The 21069-nt window shown below is 39.1% G+C and overlaps 1 protein-coding gene across 1 annotated transcript in view; it reads left to right on the top strand.

Annotated features, from left to right (window-relative positions):
- TAFA1 (TAFA chemokine like family member 1) overlaps positions 1–21069 on the top strand; it is a 228561-nt gene that overhangs the window by 158932 nt on the left and 48560 nt on the right. The window contains exon 3 of the mRNA XM_054838181.1: positions 20067–20207. Coding sequence (XP_054694156.1) covers positions 20067–20207 — 141 coding nt within the window. The remainder of the gene's footprint in view (positions 1–20066; positions 20208–21069) is intronic.

Here is a 21069-nt window from a genome sequence, read left to right as displayed (position 1 = left end):
GCAACATTGTGCTCTGAAAATGAATAATGGATCTGTGAAGGATCATGTAAGTGAAGAACTAGGGAAGGTGATGTTGTCAAGATGTAAACTGCAGAGAGACAAGAGCACCCAGGGGAATGCGTGGTGAATTGTTTCTAGGGGCTAGCAGAAACTGCAGAATAGCGTAACAGGAGTTCAAGCCCAAGAGGATAGGAAGAAAATAGAGAAAGAGGCCAAGAATTATTAGAAAGTAGAGCTAGAGTAGTCCCAGGGGTGAGTCACTGGGGGCCACCTGCTGCTCTTCTGAGGGAAAAATCACCCATCTGGTGAAACTGCAGAGGATGATTTATTATGAAAACATTGGTTATTGGGGGGAAAAAAAAACAACCCAACAGTGACAAAGTGAAATAGGTGTGCCCAAACTGGTGAGTACTGAAACGCTTGCTTCAGCACACTAAGATAAAAGTGGGGTGGGAAATACTGGATTGAATATTGAATTCTTGAATGCTATTATGAGAATTTAAGATGTGTCTACTGATGGATTCACAGCCCCACTTCTATCATGAAATCCAAAGCACCATTGAAAACTAAGAGGAGCCATATAATAGATTTGAGAAAAAATGACGTAGCTTTTGATAAGCAAAACTTGACATGCCAGTGACCACGCACAGTAGAGATAAACTGAAACTGCAAAATAAGTTGCTATTCACAGCTCTCTTAATGAATGAGTGCAGACACTCAGGAAATTTAAGTGATGTAGGGAACTAGGTTTAAAATATATAATACGGTGTGTAATGTATGTGAAATGCACAGCATACCAGTAGTACCAGGGCCATAAAATAATATGCATCATTTGAACATGATGACTTTGCATGGGATGAAAAATGCTTCCGAATGAAGAGGAGCTCTTATTCCCCAGGATATAAGTGTGTAAGCAGACTATATTATAATTGTCCCATTTATGGGCTTCTTTGATGTTCCTTTGAAGCCCTTTGTGTTTCATCTGTCAGAATGAGTACAGAACAGATGATGGACAATTGTTCTGATCTAGTTTGGCAGGATTTATGTTCCAGGTTTGCACATGTTTAAGGGCCATTTAGCAGTGAACCTGGAATGCTCTGAGGATTTCTTAGGTGCATGGGAGATTCATCCTTAGCTTGAAGCCTAAGCACAAAGAATTTTTGGGGAGGGAGTGGCTAGCAGCAGAAATCAGAGAATTGGGGGAGATTTGGGGAATGTGCATGACAACTTTGACATTTTCTTCTTTGTTCTGTCCTGTAGCAGTGACTCTGGACAAGGGTCCACAGGGCAGGCTGTCAGATGATGAATGAAATAAGTAAAACTTTGTGTACTTCTGCTGGCATTTCATAGCACAAGACTTCTTTTGAGAGAGCATGTCAAAACTGATCTAGTTTGAGTGCAAAGAGAACACAGAAGGTGGAAGCGTGAAGGAGATTGGCTCTGGATAAGAACAGAAATAATGGCAATGCAAGCCCTGTAAAGGGGTATGAAATTCCCAATATATGATTTATGTTAGGAATATGTGTCCTAAATAACTTGGTGATACTTTGCAGTGGGTTACTATTTTCAGATGACTAGAAGAACGACCTCTGGGAGTTTGCGACTCAGGGACTGTGTTTAGTAACCCTTAAAAGAGTTTTCTCCCATTTGCTTGTCTAACCACTTCATGACTTCATGGAAAACCTTCAGTTCGTGTGTTTTATGTGAGAAAGTCTGTTATTTGTTTGAACCTTCAACTGCATATTCTCTCATAACTCCTGCACACAATGAAAATTTGTATTTCCCTGACATTTAGCAGTACCCTGATAAAGTCCTAATAATAGTTTTTTCCAAAAGTCACTCTTATTTTGGTTAGAAACATTCAAATTTTCTTCTTGACTAATATTAGCCACCTCCAGTTTAATATTTAATTTTTACAGTTGGGCAAACCTGATCTCCTCATGTGGAGCTTTGGGGGGTTGCTTCAAAGAGTGGAGTTGACTTTTTTGGTCCTCTTCTAGTCACTTTATATTGTTATTTTACTGAGTTTTGTTAACAAATGTTTATTGACTTCATTATAAATAAAGTCAGACCTAAGGTAAACACCTTCCAGAATAGCAAGTGATTTTGGAGGACTCTGGTTTGGGGCCAAAATTGAAGTTTCTGAAAGGTGTCTGGTTTTCAGCATATATATCTTTAACCTTTTCTAGCACTCAGGTCTTGTAGCACATCTCCAAGTAGACACCCAAAGTCAGCAGCTACTGTGGAAAAAATTGATTTAGTTATTCTTTTAGCTAGCAGGGTCAGTGGAGAACTGTCGTGTTCACAGGAGTTAAGTGCTAACATTGTATGCAGGCTGAGCGCTGCAGAATTGCTGTTATATGTCAGATCAGCTGTTCAGAGGACTGTCATGTGTAGCAGCTGCCCTTATAACTGTCATTTACTGTTCCTGAGAGACTAAAATTATCTTCAAAAGTTTTTTAAACACAGAATTATGAACCTTCCCTTGAAGATATCTATGTAGTTTCTTCCAGCTTATATTTTTTCTCAGTGAATTTTGAATGATTGTAAGCCCTTATTTTTACACTTCTCTAGTAGTGGCTTCCATACTGAAAATCTCAGACTTCTACAAGTAAGAGAGAAAGCATTTTCTTGATATAACTGCATTAATTTAAGAGAAATCACACCAATACATAATGCTATTGTGAAACAGCTACAGGGCAATTTTCTCTGGGGTGGGACATGATGACACACGGCCAACACGCATGCAGTTCCAGCAGTAAAGAGATTAGGATATTGGTCCGCAGCATGAATTCAAGTGCAATGCAATTATCCAAGTCAGAATCCTGTCCCGTTTCTAATGGCTTATATTGGTATTCAACATCATAGTATTTGAGCAATTTTCATGAGGGAATTCCATAGTGTTCCATGAGGAACTTTAAAACTTCTATCTTCTTTGCCTAGTGGAAATAGGCTACTGCTATTTTGGTTTTCTTCATTTCAATTCTTATAGCGTACGGAGAGTGTGAGTGGTATCTGGTTTGGCTTTGTGGTAGGAAACTGGGTAGTCTCTTTTGTGACTGTGAAAGTTCCTAAATCATCTGGCAATGAATTTTGCAATCTGATTAAGCTCTTCAAAGTTTATTTTTCCTGTTGCACTCACACTAAAGCCACCTGCTATCAGGAAGCAATGAGCGAGGCTATGATCGACGTCATGGCTTGATAGCCAGGTTATTGAAGCCTAACTTTATGGAGGGCTTTCAAAAATCTGCAGGGTGGCAGCCAATAACTAGACCTTGCTATCTTATGGAACTGATACAAAGAGCAGCGGATGATACTTCTCAGAAAATAATCTTGATAAGATGGCATCTGCTACTTTGTGAAGGGACTGAAGTTTTCTTAGGACACTGTTTCATTCCTACCAAAGGGAATTTGGCCAAAACAGGAGATTTGATTTCATCTCTTGCCATTGAGATTTGCAATCTTGCATCTTTTGCAAAGATGATTGCTATCATCTTTTGCCAAAATTACTTCTCGGTCTCTCTTTTTTAATCAATCGCCAAAAGTATCTGGGGAGTTTAGCTTAAACATTCGCTTTAACTAAACCTGTATTTCTTCAAGAAGTTTCAGTGCAGTTTTATACTTTTTTTGCTTTGCTCTGATGCCCAAGTGTGCCTACTCTTTCTCTCTCTCGGATCAGAAGCAAAGCCATAAACCCAAGAGCAGTTGACTGGAAAGCCCGTATGTTAGATAACTGTCCAGAAGGGAGCAGAGCTATCATCAGTTCGTTGTGCTGATGACCATCTGATGAAATTCACAGCATGATAAAAAGAATTTCTTATCGAGTGAGGGCCAGTGAATGAGCATCAACAGCTAAGATCAGGTTTGTCTAGAACATTGATCAGTGCATATTTTCAATCATCTTAAATATCATCCCTTTTGAAGCAGTCACACTTAGTAATTTATTTAGGACACAAAACCTCTAACATAAACAAGGATTAATGGTGGAAGAAAACTAGCAGAGACAACAGCTTTGTGCCATTTCTTTTGTTTGTATAATTAATGTTCAACATTAAGCGTTCACTCAGCTGATACATGCATAGTACCAGCAAAGTAAATTCATTCAAATGCAAACAGTTTCTCTTGTATTGTTTTTGGAACTATACGGTACATTTGTTCAGCTCCCTGGTAATACTTTAAAAGCTAATTACTTTGAAAAGTAAACAAGTATGCAAATATACATCAAGAAGTGCCAATTGGTTGTTTTTGAGGTTTTGGGTTGAAAGAGCCCAAGAAGAGAGAACCATGTGTTTGCTGAATTTCTGACAGTGCTGTATTTTCTATTTTCTATTGTAGCTCTCTGCAGTAGTTTTTGCTATTGTCAGTCTCTACAATACTTTCTTTATCCAACCTAGTTTAAAAAGAATTGGAATCAATGCTTCAAGATCGTGCAAATTTTCAGCTGAAACAAGCCAGCAATATAGCGATAGTGGGGAGGAGACCACAAATGCCCAGGAGATTTCATCTGTTTGGAAAGCAGCGAGCAGTGGAATATTTATACACAAATTGAATAGACCTCACAGATAGCTTGCCTACATTGGCTAGGGATGATAGGCTTTTGATTGCTGCAATAAAAACATGAACGAACAAAGCAGGGAAGGAGAATGACAAATTTGGGGCAGCTGTGTCTCATTGTGCCACTTCCCAGCCCAGCTTTCTCTTTGGCTGCGCACCGAGCTGAAAAGTCTTGGGTTAAGGATTCCCTCCCTGCCTCTGTCTCTGCTGCAGCTCAGGACCAGGAGCTCAGACATTCTAAGCCCATGTGCTTTCTTCTCCATGCCCTCTGTACTGACACTGTACTCTTAGATGTAAATGGGAAGGTACAGAAATTTGCACTTCCTTACTTGCTAGTTATGCCAAACATCTTAGTATTCAGCTGTGTCAGTGAAACCTCTGCGTACAAGTGCTCTCACCAGCCTTGCCTGGGTGGAAGAGACCATGAGCTCATCTTTGCTGCTTGCAGGTCATCATCAGGAGGATGGTAACCACAGCTGTTTCTGGCTGCCACACGGGTGATACTCCATGAGGCTGTTCCCCAAGTATAACCAGTGAGCAGGAGAACAAAGTTTAAGTCTTCCAGATCTAGCCAGAACCTTAGATTTTTCAATGATAAAGCTATACACGTAACGCTTAGATATAGACTGGAGAATGTCCAGTAACTTCTCAAAGGCAAGTAATACTAATACTTCCTGACCTTGATATAAGGATGCTCCTGGTTCATGTTTTTAAGGGAGCAGTCAGATTATTAAATCCCTCACTCAAAACCAGTGTGCAGCAGCCTCAGCATCTTCTGACATGACAATGACAATAATTTAGGACCTAGTACTCTCTCACTGAGCTGGAAAATTTCTCACAAGACCATCTCCTGGTCTGAGAAACTCCTGACATTAGTTTTCTGTTCCAGCACCATTAATTCACTAGCCTGCCTCCCAGTATGATCCTGTGCTTGCATATCAATCCCTCAGAATGGTCTTTAAGTCTAAAATTCTGGTTCCAGTATGGCTGAATATTGTTTATTGATGTGAAAAGCATCTGATCCTGAAAGTATTAACATATGTAGTCAGATATTGAAGAGGTGATTTGTCTCACAGAGAGAATTATGTTTTCTAACTAAGAGCTACAATGCAGGAGACTGTGAGAAGGTGATTGCAATATCAAAGGAGGAAATGGAATAAATGAACTTTCCAATTATTTCAGTAACTTACCTGCTTGATAGAGTGTGTAAATTATTGTAATTTATTTAGATGAAATTTGTGTAAGGAAAAGTATTTTTCTAGATACACTAATTTATCAGAAAAAGAATTTTTTAGATGCTTTCTGTGGATTTGTTTTTGTGGTGATTGAAATAAGACACACGTCCTAAAGCTATTATTGTAGCAACATGGATTTTCTGGCTGCATTACTTGTTCACAGATGGTTAGCCTTTGACATGGCAATGAGATTGTTCACTTCTGCAAGATGTTAGCACAGATCAATAAGAAAACTGTCTTACAGAGAGAACACCTGTTTGTCAACCAAGCCTGCCTTAAAGGTATTTCTGATATTACATTTTTGTTTGTTCGGTGGAAAGTCGGTAGTTTCCCTGGCTGCAGGGTTAAATTTCGTCTTTGTTAGTGTGCAGTTTGATAGCGGCAAGAAGAAGACTCCCTCAGGAAAAGGAGGGAAACCCACATCTTTGCATTGCTGGATATCTTAGCACGTTGGGCTTAAAACTCTGTTCCGCTTATTCCATTTTCGGCCATAAAGATATTGCAAGTGCTAGTTTAGTTTTCTGCCAGGCAAAAAGTCACTTTCATCTTTCAAGTTTTAAAATAAACATTTGGGGACTGCTCTATCCAGGTTGTGGCTCATAGGAAACAGGGCACCTGCCTATTTACTAATGATATTAAAATATGTGTTATGAGAGGTGTCACTGAAATCCAAGGCTCATAATAAAAAGGATCAGAAAAATTTGAAAGCCCAGGAAATAATGTGAGTGGAACTAGAAAAATGTGAACTAATATATCTGGAGAAAAGAAGTATTCAAGTATTAATGCTGGAAAATTGCTAGCTGCTACAGTGGAGATGAAAAAAAACAGGAAAGTGATGGCATTTTCTCAAAGAGCAGAAGGTTATAGTCTCTTTCCTTGTTGAGAACACTGCTGGAAAGCACAGAGCGCCATTTCAATTAGATATGGCATTCCTCTTCCACTCTCAGACTGTTGGCTAGATTTTCTATTACATAGCATCTGTCTCTGTTTCTGTCTATCCCTTGTTTTCATTCCTTGTCTATCTCCATAGAGCCTACATGTCTAAGCAGTAATAGATAAATGTCTGTGTATCTGGTGGTTTATACACTGATGCTCAGATATTTTTGAAACTTCATAGACTCATAGAATGGTTTGGGTTGGAAGGGACCTCAAAGCCCTTCTAGTTCCAACCCCCTGCCATGGGCAGGGACACCCTCCACTAGCCCAGGTTGCCCAAAGCCCCATCCAACCTGGCCTCGAACACTGCCAGGGATGGGGCATCCACAGCTTCTCTGGGCAACCTGTGCCAGTGCCTCACCACCCTCACAGGGAAGAATTTCTTCCTTCCATCTAATCTAAATCTACCATCTTTCAGGGTTATTAACTTGTGTTGGTTCTATGTTTTAGTTAACAGTACTGAAGAGCAGATTACAGATAAATGCTGGGTTGGGAAAATAGGGCAGATTTCCTCTCTGAAACAGAGATAATAATATTCATCAACTTAAGAGCACAGAATTTTTATCACTGTTAATAATAATGTTATTGTTATATAGTAGAATTTTACAAACATCAGTACCAGTGATATCAATGATGCAGAGAAGAGCTGTAGACATAATTAAGGTGATGGAGGCAGGCTTATGAAGAAAGATGAAGAGAAGCAGCAAATGCACAGCTTGTGTAAGTGGTGATAATGATGATGGGGGATGTGATGACCATCTAAACCATATCTGACATCTGTAAACATAGAATAGGGAATAGTTGTGTTCAGTTGGTCATAGCATTACAATTAGGGTTAATGAGGAAAACTGAGCAAAAGAAAACACACAACATTTTTTTGCTGTTCAGCCCAATGGTAGATCACATTAAACGCTAGAATGGTATCTTCAAAGGATCCCCTGTTGCAGCAGCAGAAGCCCAATTGCTTAAATAATGTGAAAATAAATTGAGCAAGATGTTCATGAGTGTGTGGAGGGAAACATTTTGATACTGGGAAAGGACTGGGCAAGATGACCTCTTCTGCTTCTCATTTCCAACACTCTATTAGAAAGAGTTGGCAGAGATGCCCTATTTCTAGTTTGCAGGCATTTCTCTCTTTTTTTTTTTTTTTATTTGTAATGAGAGCCCAGCTTATATTCAACATTATCCAAAACTTTCAAGATTGGAAACTCAGGTAGCTGAACTGAGGGTTCAGAGCATTAGGATAGTTTCTTTGGTGGGTCGCACCTGGAGCTGCACACCTTGGATGCACATGAACCCTGTGGGATGGCAGTTAAACCTGAACTATCTGAAGCAAAACATGTGGGATTGAATGAAATGCTGTTTTTCCAACTAGCTGGACATGCATCAGGACAAGTCTAAGAAGAACTGAGGGAAGGAGAACCATTTGCATGCAGTGCTGCAGTTAGCATGGCATCTGCAGCACATCAGGCTCACTGCTTTTCCTTAGGAACTTGCAGTACATGCATAAGGATACATATCTTTTTTCTTTTTGCATGATTGCCTTGAAATATATTGCTTGGTTTATTTTGGACTAAAAGTTGGGGTGGTTTTGGTTTGGGGTTTTTTAAATGTAAAATGGCTCCTTTGTGATCATAAGAGACATAGTTCAAATAATTTCCTATTTCCTTCTCTGTTTGGACCTCAGCTTTCAAGACACTTTCCCCCTTTTCATGAGGATGTGAATATGCATAAAATTTCTTGACTGTAGTGCTATACAGGAAAGAAACTGGAAATCATTAGCTAAAAGTAGTTGAGTTATATGAATTATAACCCCCTTGAGACACAGGGATTTTTCCTTGAATTGAACTTTATTGATTTTTGCCAATGAAGTGTCAATGTTTTTCACCAAAAAGGTTTTAGTTAAAAAAAAAACCTGTTTGAAAAGCAACTTTTAATTTAAAAAGCTGATTCCAAATTCTCAGAGATAGAATTTGGATGAATACTGATCATTACCAAGGGTAAACAGGAGAGAGAAAAATAAAAGCGTTTTCTGCCTGGTCTGTTTGGTTCTGCAGAGCTCCCTGCACACTGCTGCTGTTTAACTAATAAAAAATAAATTAATATGAATTTCAAGCCAATGCTGTAATGTATCACACGTGGCTTTCAAAGTAGGAAATTATTTGCTCACTAGACTTCATGTATTTCCACTCAAGTATGCAGCCCTTTTTATTCACATTATAAGGGAACAGAGTGAACTGAATTGCACATGTATTCAAAGAAGCAGTACAAATCTGAACAGGAGCCAGATGATCAATTATTAGGAGGTAGTACTGCATTGTGTTGTTCACCAGGAGCTTCAAGAGAGACGAGAAAGAAATTGTCAAAGAGAGAAACATTCAATGCAGTTACAAAAAAGGTAAAAATAGAGAGAGAGAGAGGGGAGCCAGAATAAATCAGGGTTAGAATTGTGTGCTGAGAGCTGGAGCGGAAAGACAGAGCAAATCAAGGTGTCAGGAAATAAAATATTGCTCATCAACAGAAACAGGGAGGAGAGAGACATCAAAACATGGAGACTCATACAAAAAAAGGCAGCTCAGGATAGTCACTATGGGAAAATGTAGGGGAAAGGAGGTTTGGGGAATGTTTTAAAGTAGATTGGAGAAAGAGAAAATCAGACTTCTTTTGTTTGAGATTAATGTCACTGCAACAAAACAAAAAGAAGAAAATAAGAGGAAGCAGAAGTGATCGTGAAATAAAATATTGCCACTGTCCTCTCCCTTAAAATTTTGGTGAGGGGGAGGCAACCACCCTTCCACTAAGGGTTCCCATAGAAGTGGCCGCAATGAAGAGTTAAATTTTGAGAACAGTAAGATCTGAATCCCACGTCATCCTGTGCTTCCCTCCCTCTTCCTCAGACATAGTTTGGTCCTGACCAGTAGTAAAACAGCTTAATCATGCTTAGGTCTGGATGAAAGAGATTATTCTGAGAGAGATTTTTTTTAACTCGTTAATTTCTAACCACAGTATAGTGGTCTAAAAATTAAAATATTGATGTTCATGTATCCAGTCTGTAACATTTACTGAAGGGTTTGACTGTGCTTGAAGCTAAATAAGGTTCAGTAATGAGTGTGCTATAAATTCCTTAGGCTGGAGACTACCAGATTCTTCTGCTATGGATAATGTATGGGATGTAGAATGCTTTCTATGCAAAAACTGATTGCTTCTCTTCCTTCAGTTCCATCCTCTGTCCTTCTGTACCACTGTACAGTCAGTTCCTGGCAAAGGTATCGTTTTCTACTCAAATGTAGGACCAGCTGCTGGTGGTCACGGTGTGAATGACTCGAGGAATATATGGGATGGGATAATGTGCACACTTGTCCACTGAAAAATGACTGCAAAATGATTGCTTGACATTGCTTAGCTGCAGCAGACTGTAGAATTTACTGCTGCTGCTCGTGGCACACAGCACCTGTACAGTGACATTTTCATTACATATGCTGTAACTTATGGTCCTTTGTTTTCCTTCTCGTGGATTTTGTTAACACGTGGTCAACCCCATTGACAAAAATGGCACTGCCACTATAGCAAGACAACCTATCTGTAAGAGATCCCATTTAAAGCATCTACAGTTTGATCCCACCCTAACATCTCAGTTTTATACATTGGCCAATTCTTTTAGTCCCATTCCTCCTTGTTATTTTATTTATTGCCATTCTTTGGAAGATTAATGCAGCTTCTGCACTGGTTATAATTCTCTATATCAGTCTGTCTATAGTATCTCTGCAATCCTAGCTCTTCATCACTGTACGTTTTTTATGGATCACATTACTTTCACCACCCCTTATCTACCTACTTCATAAAAACCACCTCACACATTTATAAAGCATGACAAGAGCATTACCATAAACTATGTTACCCTGCTCAGTAAACACATCATGGACTCTCCATAGGCTAATCACCTTAGTGGATAAAATTATCTGGGGATGAATTTATCTCGGCAATCATATCAAAAGACAAACTGTATAGAACAGCGTTGTTCTGCTTTTCCACAAGAGTTTAAGATCCCTGCATCATCTTGTCTTGACTGAAAGCCTGGATTTTAAAGTTGGTTATTGTTAATCTTCTCTGTAATCATTAGATTTATTTATGAATATTTAGCAGAAACCCTAAAAGTGTGAGATTTTCGTGTATCGTATGAAACAATAAAGGATACGTTATGAGTGTAATAAGCAATTTTGAGTCTCTTTTGAGGTTAATGGGAAAAGTAATACAGTTTCCCAATTTGGAGAGTAGGCTGAAGATAAAGGCATTTAATAAAAGGATTAGGCAGTTTTAGAGATCTGGAAACATCAAGGTGCTCGGGGAACGCCTGTTGGGCAAGAGCGAGACTCTGGCAGGGACCAAACAGTGCTCGCACGGTTGACATAGAATAATTTCTAAATCCTTTCTTAGTAACTACTTTCCAGGCACACTTCTATATTCATATCTCATCAGCAGCTGTGCCTAAATCATATATTTCTGACCAGCCTAATTATTCCGTCTGAAAAGAGAGTTATCCTATCTTTTCATTATATGTCTTTTCTAAGACTCGTTTAACTTAACATCCATTCTTTGGATGCCTTTTGCTGGCAGCATTTAGAAGAACAACATTTTGAGGCCCCAAGAACAATAATCTGTGGGTCACCCAAATTTTATTGTTAGGATGTTTTCAGGCCTAATTCCACTTTGGATTTTCACTGTGCTCTGGCAAGGAACTAGAGATGCCAATTTAGGATATTAATGTTCCTTTCTGTTCAGCACCAGCAATGTTCATTTCTCTACAGCTTTGTTACCTAGAAAATTTGTTATGGGGAAGAATTGTGCAGCTGTGAAGCACTGATCGGAATCGCATAGTAGGTCTTTTTAATCTCCAGTTTATACTGCCGCCTGCAGTTTAAGTTATAGGAGGAGCACTGGTTGAATGCAAGCATATTATATCTATTTTGCCCAAACTTTTTTTTTTTTTAATCCTCTCTGACATATCAAATATTAAATTTTCCAAACAACCCAATTAACTGAGGGCAAGATTTTTTTTAAAGATACTTCCAGATTTTATGCTCAGCTGTACTAGGCCTGCATCATTTAGACCAAGAAATCTCATTTACAACTGATATAGACCTTTAGGAGTGTCATATCTCACTGAAATTCAATGAAATTTAGAGTCATAATGTCTATTACTTTTTGATATGGAATTTAAGCTATTTCTCAAAAATAACGTTCTTCTCTATCTGAATTTTCAAAGTCCTGCCTCTTCGTGTACATCTCTTAATGGCATCCCAGAGCTGTAAATCCTACCACAGCTTCTAATTTCTAACCTCCATTTCTGAAAGTTACTTTAAGTTGATCTCCCTTTGAAGTAAAAAAATCTCATTAAAAGACTGAAGATCCCCACTAAGAGAACATTTGATTCTTGGCTGCCTCGTGGGTTACATATCTGTTTTTGTAGTCCATCAATACAAGAATGCTAATAGTACCTATTACAATTCACTTTCAATATTCCCCGTGACAAAAAAAGCAGTCAAACATATGGGGTACGTGCGTGGTCCTCTGCAGGCAGCTCTGCCTGATTGCTCTCACCGCTGCCTGCCAGGGACACCATACACACACAATAGGTGGCATTTGCTCATGAACTCTGTCATTTGTGTGTGCGTGTATACTGTATATGTGCATGCAAAATCATAATTAAAACTACCCGTAACTCTGCGTCAGTAACAGCTAGAAGCGAATTCCTCATCAGCATTCCTCTCCAGCCACTCTTGCCCTGTTGTCCTCTTGAGTGCCTCAGCCGACGCTGGTTATCGCGCTGCCGTTTGAGATGCAATGTGCCAGAGGCAGTAGCTGCTAGGAGATTGCCTTGTTTTTCCGGATACCATTTTTCCTTTGATTCATCTTTAAGAGATTTTTTTTTTTTTTTTTTTTAAATAAGCATAAGAATAAGGTCCTGTGCAAATTTCTCAGGAGATCAATTTGCAAGGCTCTTTAGTAGAAAGACCTATTCTCTAGTGTGTATATTGGTTTGATATGGAAATCCATAAGCCTGCCCTAGATCCACCCACATCTCATACACTGGTGTGCTCTGGGTTTTCTTTGTGAATTCAAGAGTAGAATCCGTACCATTTCTCCTTTACAAAAAAATACTTATTTTTAATTTCTGCGAATAAATGGGTTCTTCAGAATCAGAGTCTATTCTGGGTGTAAGTATAAGAATCTGTAAATCTCTCGGATAAAAAGCCTCCTGTGGCTGATGGCAGAGAGCATTAGTAGAAAGTTGTAAAAGACTACAAATCCATGTGCTAATTAGAGCTTTGCCTACCCTTGCTTCCCCTATTACGCTGAATGGAAACTAAAATACAAATAAAATAAAAAAAGGAGTATTCAAATGAAATATTAACATTCTGCTGAACAAAATATTTTAAAGATAATATTTTTCTCTAGAAATTCTTTCAGTTTGGGTTTTTGTAGAAAACTTTCATTTCATAGAAATGACCTTTTCTGTTGAAACTCCTGTTAGAAAATTAGCTTATAGCACCGTAAATAACTAGAGATGCCTGTGCTGAATGCATATTGCCCCTCTTAGCTTACGAATTGACTCCAGAATCAATGAAAACTATGGATTAGTACAAAAATAATTTCCAGCTGTAGCTGGCCTGCTTTGTCCAGCAGTTCTTCTCCTGACTCTGACCATGCGTGCAGTGGGTCAACACGAACCAAGAAAATAACATTTCTGGTCTTACTAGAAATAGGGTTGCTATATCAGAGATACAGGAATCGGGGCCTGAACCGAACGGGAATGTTTCACCACCCCCCAGGAAAAGACCCCGTGGGCTCCTGGCTGAGCTGTGATCTCCGTGAGTACTCTCTTGAGTGACCTAGGCATCGGAAGAAGCTCAAATAGGAGTTCGAAATGAACCACAAGATGCAAATCCACGGGAAACCAAATTTCGCTAGCCGCACTCCTCATGGAACTACTTGTTCTGGTCTTTTGTAAACAAATAGCGTTTTCTTTAGAGGAGGTACGCTGTGTCTCCAGAACCCTTTCATAGCAACAACATTTGAGAAAATAATATCCCAACCTAAAACTTAATGACCCACAGCGGGAATCGCTTATGCTGCTGCAGTTGCATAGAGCCTTCCCAAACTGAAAATAATATATATCCCACATAATGAACAATGAAAATACTGAATATTAATGAAAATATAAATATAAATTTAGGAAACAGACCACTGCAGTCTATTCTGATCCACTGCGCAAAAAAATCCCCAGTATATAACCAGGAGGCTTGTGGAGCATGTGCAGTGCATTACAAATTCCCATACTTATTGTAACTCCATATATAATGAGTAGCTCATGAATCTATTTGTATCAGTTACCATAATGGCAAAGAATTAACTGTGGCTTAATGCTAACTTTTTATACTTGGGTCCATTTTTCGATGGTACCTTTGTGCTACTTAAAGTTCATGGGCCAAATTCAGCTATTTTGTAACTTCACTGGAACTGATGGCACTCTGGCAGCTGAGGTGCAGTTAGCCTTGACCTTACAGAAATGAGTAAATCCCCTAAGCCTTGTCCGATTGCTCTGCAGCCGTTGTCACACTCCATGCACAGAAATGCACGCTCCTCTGTGTGCAGAAATGCATCCTGTAAGCTTGATCCTTTTCCTTCTGGAGCAGATACACGGTGTCAGCGGATTATATGTAAAACAAAAAATTGGAGTGTGATTGCACTGTGGCTGCGAGGAGTCTTTTATTTGTTCACTTATGAAGTGGCTCGTGGAGTAGCATGGGACTTTGTTTTTCCATCTGTTACATATTCCTGTCAGAAGCAAAAGTGTCATTGTGTATGTAACAGAGTAGTGGCTTATTATTTCTTAAAGTAAAATAAAGTATAGTATTTTTCCCTGAGCACAGTGTAGTCTGTAGTTCTGGCACATTAGCTGGCATAAACATTTTGATTAGAGCTTATGAATGTATTAATTACATCTGGGAAGTTTCCAAAGCTTATTCAAACTGCAAACTCTTCAAACTGCAGCCCCCAAATCTGAATTCTTTTTAGCAAATGTAAAAATGGCTGTCACAGGATTGCCTTTTCCTTCTCTAGGATGTTTGTATAAAGACATGAGGTGGCAAGGGTGCAAATTTTTTTTTACCCATTAGTTTCTGTAGGCACTTTTTCAGAAAGCCTTCAAGTGTCTGATGATTTTTGTTTTTACTGTCATGTTGTTAAACATTTGCTTGAAGTCTAAAGAACTTCAATTCTGTTTAAAGTTTTCTGTGATCTCCTAAGTCTAACAACATCTGCACATGCTTAAACATTTATCAGAAGAACATCACTGGCTATGTGACCCCAAACAGGATGGCAACGCTGGAACACAGTCTGTCTAGCTGAGGCTCTATAAATAAACAGAGCTCGGAAAACCAGTAATAGTTCTAATGAACTCTCTGGAAATGTTGATAGAATTGGTCCATATGATTTCCTTTGCTCATATTCCCGTGGTGGGTGGCTTACAGTGTAACAGAGGGCAGAATTTACCCAGCAAAGCCTATAAAGTTGTTTGGGTATCACTATTTTTTTTGAGAGTAACATGAACAAGTTCTTACAACAACCTTCAACTGGATTAGGTCGCGTGGTGCATTGACAATGAGATAGAAGCAAATGTAACAGAGGATCTGAATTCTAAAATCACTGGGCGTATGACCCCAAAAAGAAAGGCATATCTTATCTATCAACCGTCTGTGCCTCCGCCAAACAATCCAAGAAGTCTCACCTAAGCGGTGCTTTGCTCATGCATTCATGCACACATGCATTCATTATGAGTGACCTGCCCTAGGAAGGTCCATTAAGTGGAACTCATTTCAAGCACAGATGGTCCTGAATAGCTTAATGTCTGCCTGGTGGCCAGAATAAGTGAATTCTTGATGGCCTTAGACTTCTGATCACATACATGCAGCCAAGGAGGAAATGAAAACATGTTTATCATTTTGATAAACAACCTCTCTCATTGCTGCAGGATGCTCCATGTAACTCAGCAGAGTCAAATACTATTAAATTGTCATCACTGTCAAAGAGAGAACGTATAAGTTTTGCTACCTGAGTCATAGTTAATGACTTCCACAATGTATAACACAAATCAGTACTGCTGTTTGCCTTTTTTATGTTTGTTTACTGATAAGTTCAGGCTTGGCTAGAATACAGAGGCGAGTTATAATTTTGAAGCGCAAAATATGCTTTTATTATTACCTCTCAGCTAGAGATATAAAAAACAGAGATGACTAGAAAATGGCTTTTTGGCTTCTGCCAGGCAAGCACTCAGACCCTATAGATGATTAGATATTTTAAATCACAGCCACCCAGAGTAGGTTCATACTTATGATAAAATATTTCACTCTGCAGTGTGTAAACTCTAGGTGGCTTTATAATAGAAATAAAAATGAACGTGTTTTCAGGAGTTTAGTGTCCTCCAATTAGAATTAAACCATTTGCAGGTGTAACAAACAGTTGTCCCTGTTTTACAGTAAGAACGATAGATAATTTCTACAGTTTTGTATTTTAAGCCCATGAAGAACAAAGATTTCCGAAAGGCTAGGAAATGTAAGCAGAGCCGTATTGCCACAGACATTTAGTTGCCATCTTCAACAGCCCAGAATCCTTCCCAGCAGCCAATTCTGTCCCTCTTGCTTTGGTAGTCATCGCATTTCCTTCGTGCAAAGCTCAGGGTATCCTGTGAACTGAGCACTCAGAAAGGGTCAGCTGTTCTTACTAATTACCTGCTAATGTTTGGAGTGAGGAGGATCTAAGTCCCCTTAGGACATTTTCATTCACCTCCGAAGCTTCTTGAGGAAAGAGCAAAGCTATTCCCGATTTGCAAGTTCTTATTTCATTTCTGATCTTTTTTCTTATTTTCTGGGGGCAGGAGGGAATTAAAAAACCATAAGCTTCTCTTTCTTACTGGATGGATAAAGCAGCCACTTCATGAAATGTAACTGTCAACAGAACGTACGGAAGACACTTACTTTTAAGATCAATGTCAAATCCCCTGTTGACTTCAATGAGTTGGATGAGGCTGTTATTGTGGAAACAAAGCCAGAGCTACCTTAGCTCAATAGACCATAAACTTCCAAAAAAAGACATTTCTGTTCTTTGTGACGAGGATTTAAACTTTTGCTGCACTCACAGCCTATTAGGTCAATAATTCAGATTTTTTCAGGACTCCCAGCACTGTAACATCTCACCAGGTCTTGCCATAATTTAGAACCACTGAGAAAAAAATCATTGGCTCAGGCACAGAAGTCCTCAGATATTGATATTACAGCATTTCTTGGTGCTCTTCCTAACTCTCCTCAAAAAAAAAAAAAAAAATTAAAAAAATCACAGAATAAAAAGGTACTTCACAAATACATCTCAACATGTTAAATTTTTTTTAGTGGAAACTGAGGACTGATTCATGTTCCTCTCCCCGCTCTAACTTGTTTCCTCATTTGTACAGCTGAAAGAGAGTTTTAAGTTGAATCTCCCCTCCAGTATATTTGCGGTATATGTATTTCTGTGAATAATGTAATCAAGAGCGTGATTTTCAATGAGGTTTTTTCCTAGTCTCACTGTGTCCGTTTGTATTTGTCTGGGTACGTCTATTCCCATTTTATATGTGGCTTTCTAAAAGTCTAACATGTATGTGTATGATTCATAAAATATATACCAGCAAAACACATTGCATGCAATGCTATCCAGTAATCACTCAAAGGCTAAATGTGCTTTAATGGAAAAATCTGATCTCACATAAGAAATTTTCTGGTAAAACAGGGTGTGTAACATGCATAAATTTCTCCATGTGAGATGGATTTTTTTTTTCTATGTCAGCACCGGAAAAGGTCTTTTTATTGCTGTTATTATTATTATTATTATTTGCATCGCAGTTATAGTCCATGCAGATAAAAGTTCCAATTAATGTACTTAACTGTCTACTGGGAAAAACCAGTATTTTTTGATTGCTTTTATAGTTTCATTATGTTTTGCCACTCCTAAACAACTATACACTTTGAGTTAAATTCTTTATTGCTGCGGCAACTTGAGCTTCCACATAACAATTAAAGGTGTTATAAAGCTCATCCACCACAACCTATTATTTTGAATAGATAACCAAATAAGCAAGACTAGCTCATGTGGTTATTAGTACTCATACAGCAAATTAATAGAGAAAATTAAGCATTTAGCTTATTCACAGATATTTACCACACAGTCTATGTAGGTTAAAATTAGAAATGCTTATTACTGCGTACATTATCTTTATTGTTGAGTTTGCAATCAATAAAATCACAAATCTTTCTTCTCTCAGGGCATGAACATAAGATGAATTAAACCAAAGAGAATCTTTTCAGTGCTTTCAATGTGATTGGGATGGGGGAACAGGGAGTTTATCTGAAGAATTACTTCATAGAAAAATACAAGCATTTGGGGCTGAGTTGATTGTCACAATTCCTCTTACTCCTAAGAGACACTTAAAAGACCATTTGTCAGATGATGGCTTTCTGAATTGTTGGGATCTCTCTTCTGTAGCACCTAGTGGCTTTCAAAAAGCTTGTGTCAGCAGGCCAAATGCACCTAATAACTAATACATGAAGCAGCATTTCTCTCCAGATGAGTTAAATATTTACTGCTGAGTTTGTCTTGTCTCGCGCTTGCAAACTCATCAGTGCTTAACCCCATGGCCACACAACAACCTAAGCTCATTTACCCTAATGGACATTCATGGGCTTTCATCCACTGACTCACCCTAGAAGGTCAGTGGTTTGAAAACTTAATATTGTAAAACATTTCCACAATTTGCGGAGCCCCTGTTCATTGGTAGTTGTTGTACCACTTAATACTGCGGGTACACCTGATGGCACACCACCATATGACCTTAACAACATATAGTCAAGGGAGATTCCTCCCCGCCCATCTACCCCAGTGCTTCGCTACAGAAATGCCCCATTTGTAGAATCACCAGGTAACAGGACTCACTCCTGAGCAGGGAGATGCCGCTGGACTCCCAGACCTCTTCCAAGATCCCTTGTTCACAGCCAGCCATGGATCAGCATCTCCATGCCGCTGCTTCTCCCACCTGGCTGCAGGGTTACTGTAGTGTTCAACAGCTCTCAAAGTTGATTCAAAAGGAGTGAAAGCCAAAGACAGGCATAATGCTTTTTATGCTACAGTAAAAGTACAAGTTAGCGTTTCATAGTGGCGTAAAGTAATCATGTGTCTCTAGCAAACCCAAAAAACCTTCTTATACATCCTGCTCTTTAGTAGGCTGTGCACGATGTTTTGTGCTAAGTTTAAAGAAATCCTGCCAAATTTACGCCACAATTTCATAAAGTAGCCAAATATCTGTGGGGAACATACTGATGCTATTAAATACTTGGTGATTATGTGCTAAATACAACCTGAACTGAGGAATCAAGAAATTACTTGGGCAGTGCATTAGCCCACTGTGGTGCCTCATCCTTGGACCGCACTGCTAAGGTGAATGGGAATAATACACCTGACGCTTCATTTTGGCGGTAACGCATGCCTCAAACACCAAGCATTCATAAACCTTAAGCCACCATCTATCTGTCTATCACTCCTTTGTGTTCTCCACCTAATCAAACTATTGCAAATGTTCATAAAGAACAATTAGGGAAAAGACAAATCAAGCCTGGTGATCTTGTACACAACGGGAATGTTTCCTGCCCTTAAAACTGCCAATTTAGTGAGTGGGGTAGCAAAGGGAAGTGCTGTGGGACCATCCTCTAATTTGCAGAGGCTGATTGTTATCTACTCAGGGCTGAGTACTGGTATAGAACCAAATATTTGGAGAAAAAGCTTATTTCTAGGTAGATTGCCTTAGCCCCTGTCCTTGTACAAGAGAATATTTGGGGGAAGAGGCCTCCAATATTACAAGCATAAAATCAGCCATCAGTTGTTGCACATTTACTGTAGTATGTTACTTGCATTTCTTCAGGCCCAGACCTTGACACAGTCATTTTTAGGCCAAAAATTCTGCTGATGTCAGAGAAGCTTCTAATACAAAACAGGCAAGCTATATCTACTGTAAAGGGACATTTATCTGCATTTTCTATTAAAACTGAAGTATAGCAGTACGTGGCTTAGTCAGGAGCACACATAATGGGAGAAATAACATTGTAATCCCACCTGTATAGAAGCTGTGCAGAGACAGACAGGAGCATGCCTGGGTGCTTTGATTAGCCACTGCTGCTCTTCCTAATCAGAGTGTCAATATTCTCTTTTTCTTTTTTTCTTTTTTTTCTTTTTTTTCTTTTTTTTTTTTTTTTTTGCCAGAAGGAGGAACGTGTGAAGTTATAGCAGCACACAGATGCTGCAATAAGAATCGAATTGAGGAAAGATCACAAACAGTAAAATGCTCCTGTCTACCTGGGAAAGTGGCTGGGACTACAAGAAACAGACCTTCCTGTGTTGATGGCAAGTAGCTCCTCCTGTATACATGTCTCTGTTTGTGTACCATCCAGTAAATAGCTTGAAGTCTGTACATTATGCATAGGAACTTTGCTGTGTTCTCTATTTAACAAAGCAGAAAAATCTGTAAGTATGAGCATACATTTATACCACCTTGCCTGCTACTTTAGTGCGTGGTTTTGTGCACGTTAAAATTTCCTCACAAAAACGAGAGTATAGCATTCAGTGCAGGCGCCTAGGTAAGTATAACAGATTCTGTGGCAGGATCAAGCCCTTAATAAATAACTGGACAAAATTATCCCTTGTGACACTTCACAGGGTCCCCCCGGTGCCACATTAGTTTTGATTCATAAATATTTCAAGGGACAACAGCCATTCATTTTGATTTAATTAGCCATTTGAAAAGTCAGTGGCAAAAAAGATAATGAAATGAATCCTGTGGTCTTGTCCTGTAACAAACATTACAGAAAGCTAGGAAAACATCTTTGTCTTTTGAAAGACAAAGTGCTTTTTCTTGCCGTGGGGATTTTTTTGCTGAAAGTAAAGCACCATGTGTTTTGTGTCTGGGTTTCATATCAGGTCTAGCTCCACAGGGTGTATTCCTCCCTGGGGCTCCCCTGCCACCGCTGCAGGGTGAAACCATGCAGCAATCGGGGAGAGAGCCGCAGCTTGGAAGTGCTTAGCAAAATATAAATTCCATAAGAAGATGGGGAGTAAGTGGTACTAATCCCATTAGTTACCCTTCCCAAACAAGCTGCTCCGTGTTGCAGAATCCCTCTGTGCAGCAGCTTTGTGAAACAGAATATCTCGTAAAAAATCCCTTGCTATTCTTTATGGTAAAGGTCTGGTGCCAATATTTATATCACCT

The sequence above is a fragment of the Grus americana genome, chromosome 11, assembly GCF_028858705.1.
Source record: "Grus americana isolate bGruAme1 chromosome 11, bGruAme1.mat, whole genome shotgun sequence".
Lineage (NCBI taxonomy): Eukaryota > Metazoa > Chordata > Aves > Gruiformes > Gruidae > Grus > Grus americana.
This window is presented reverse-complemented; position numbering and strand designations above follow the sequence as displayed.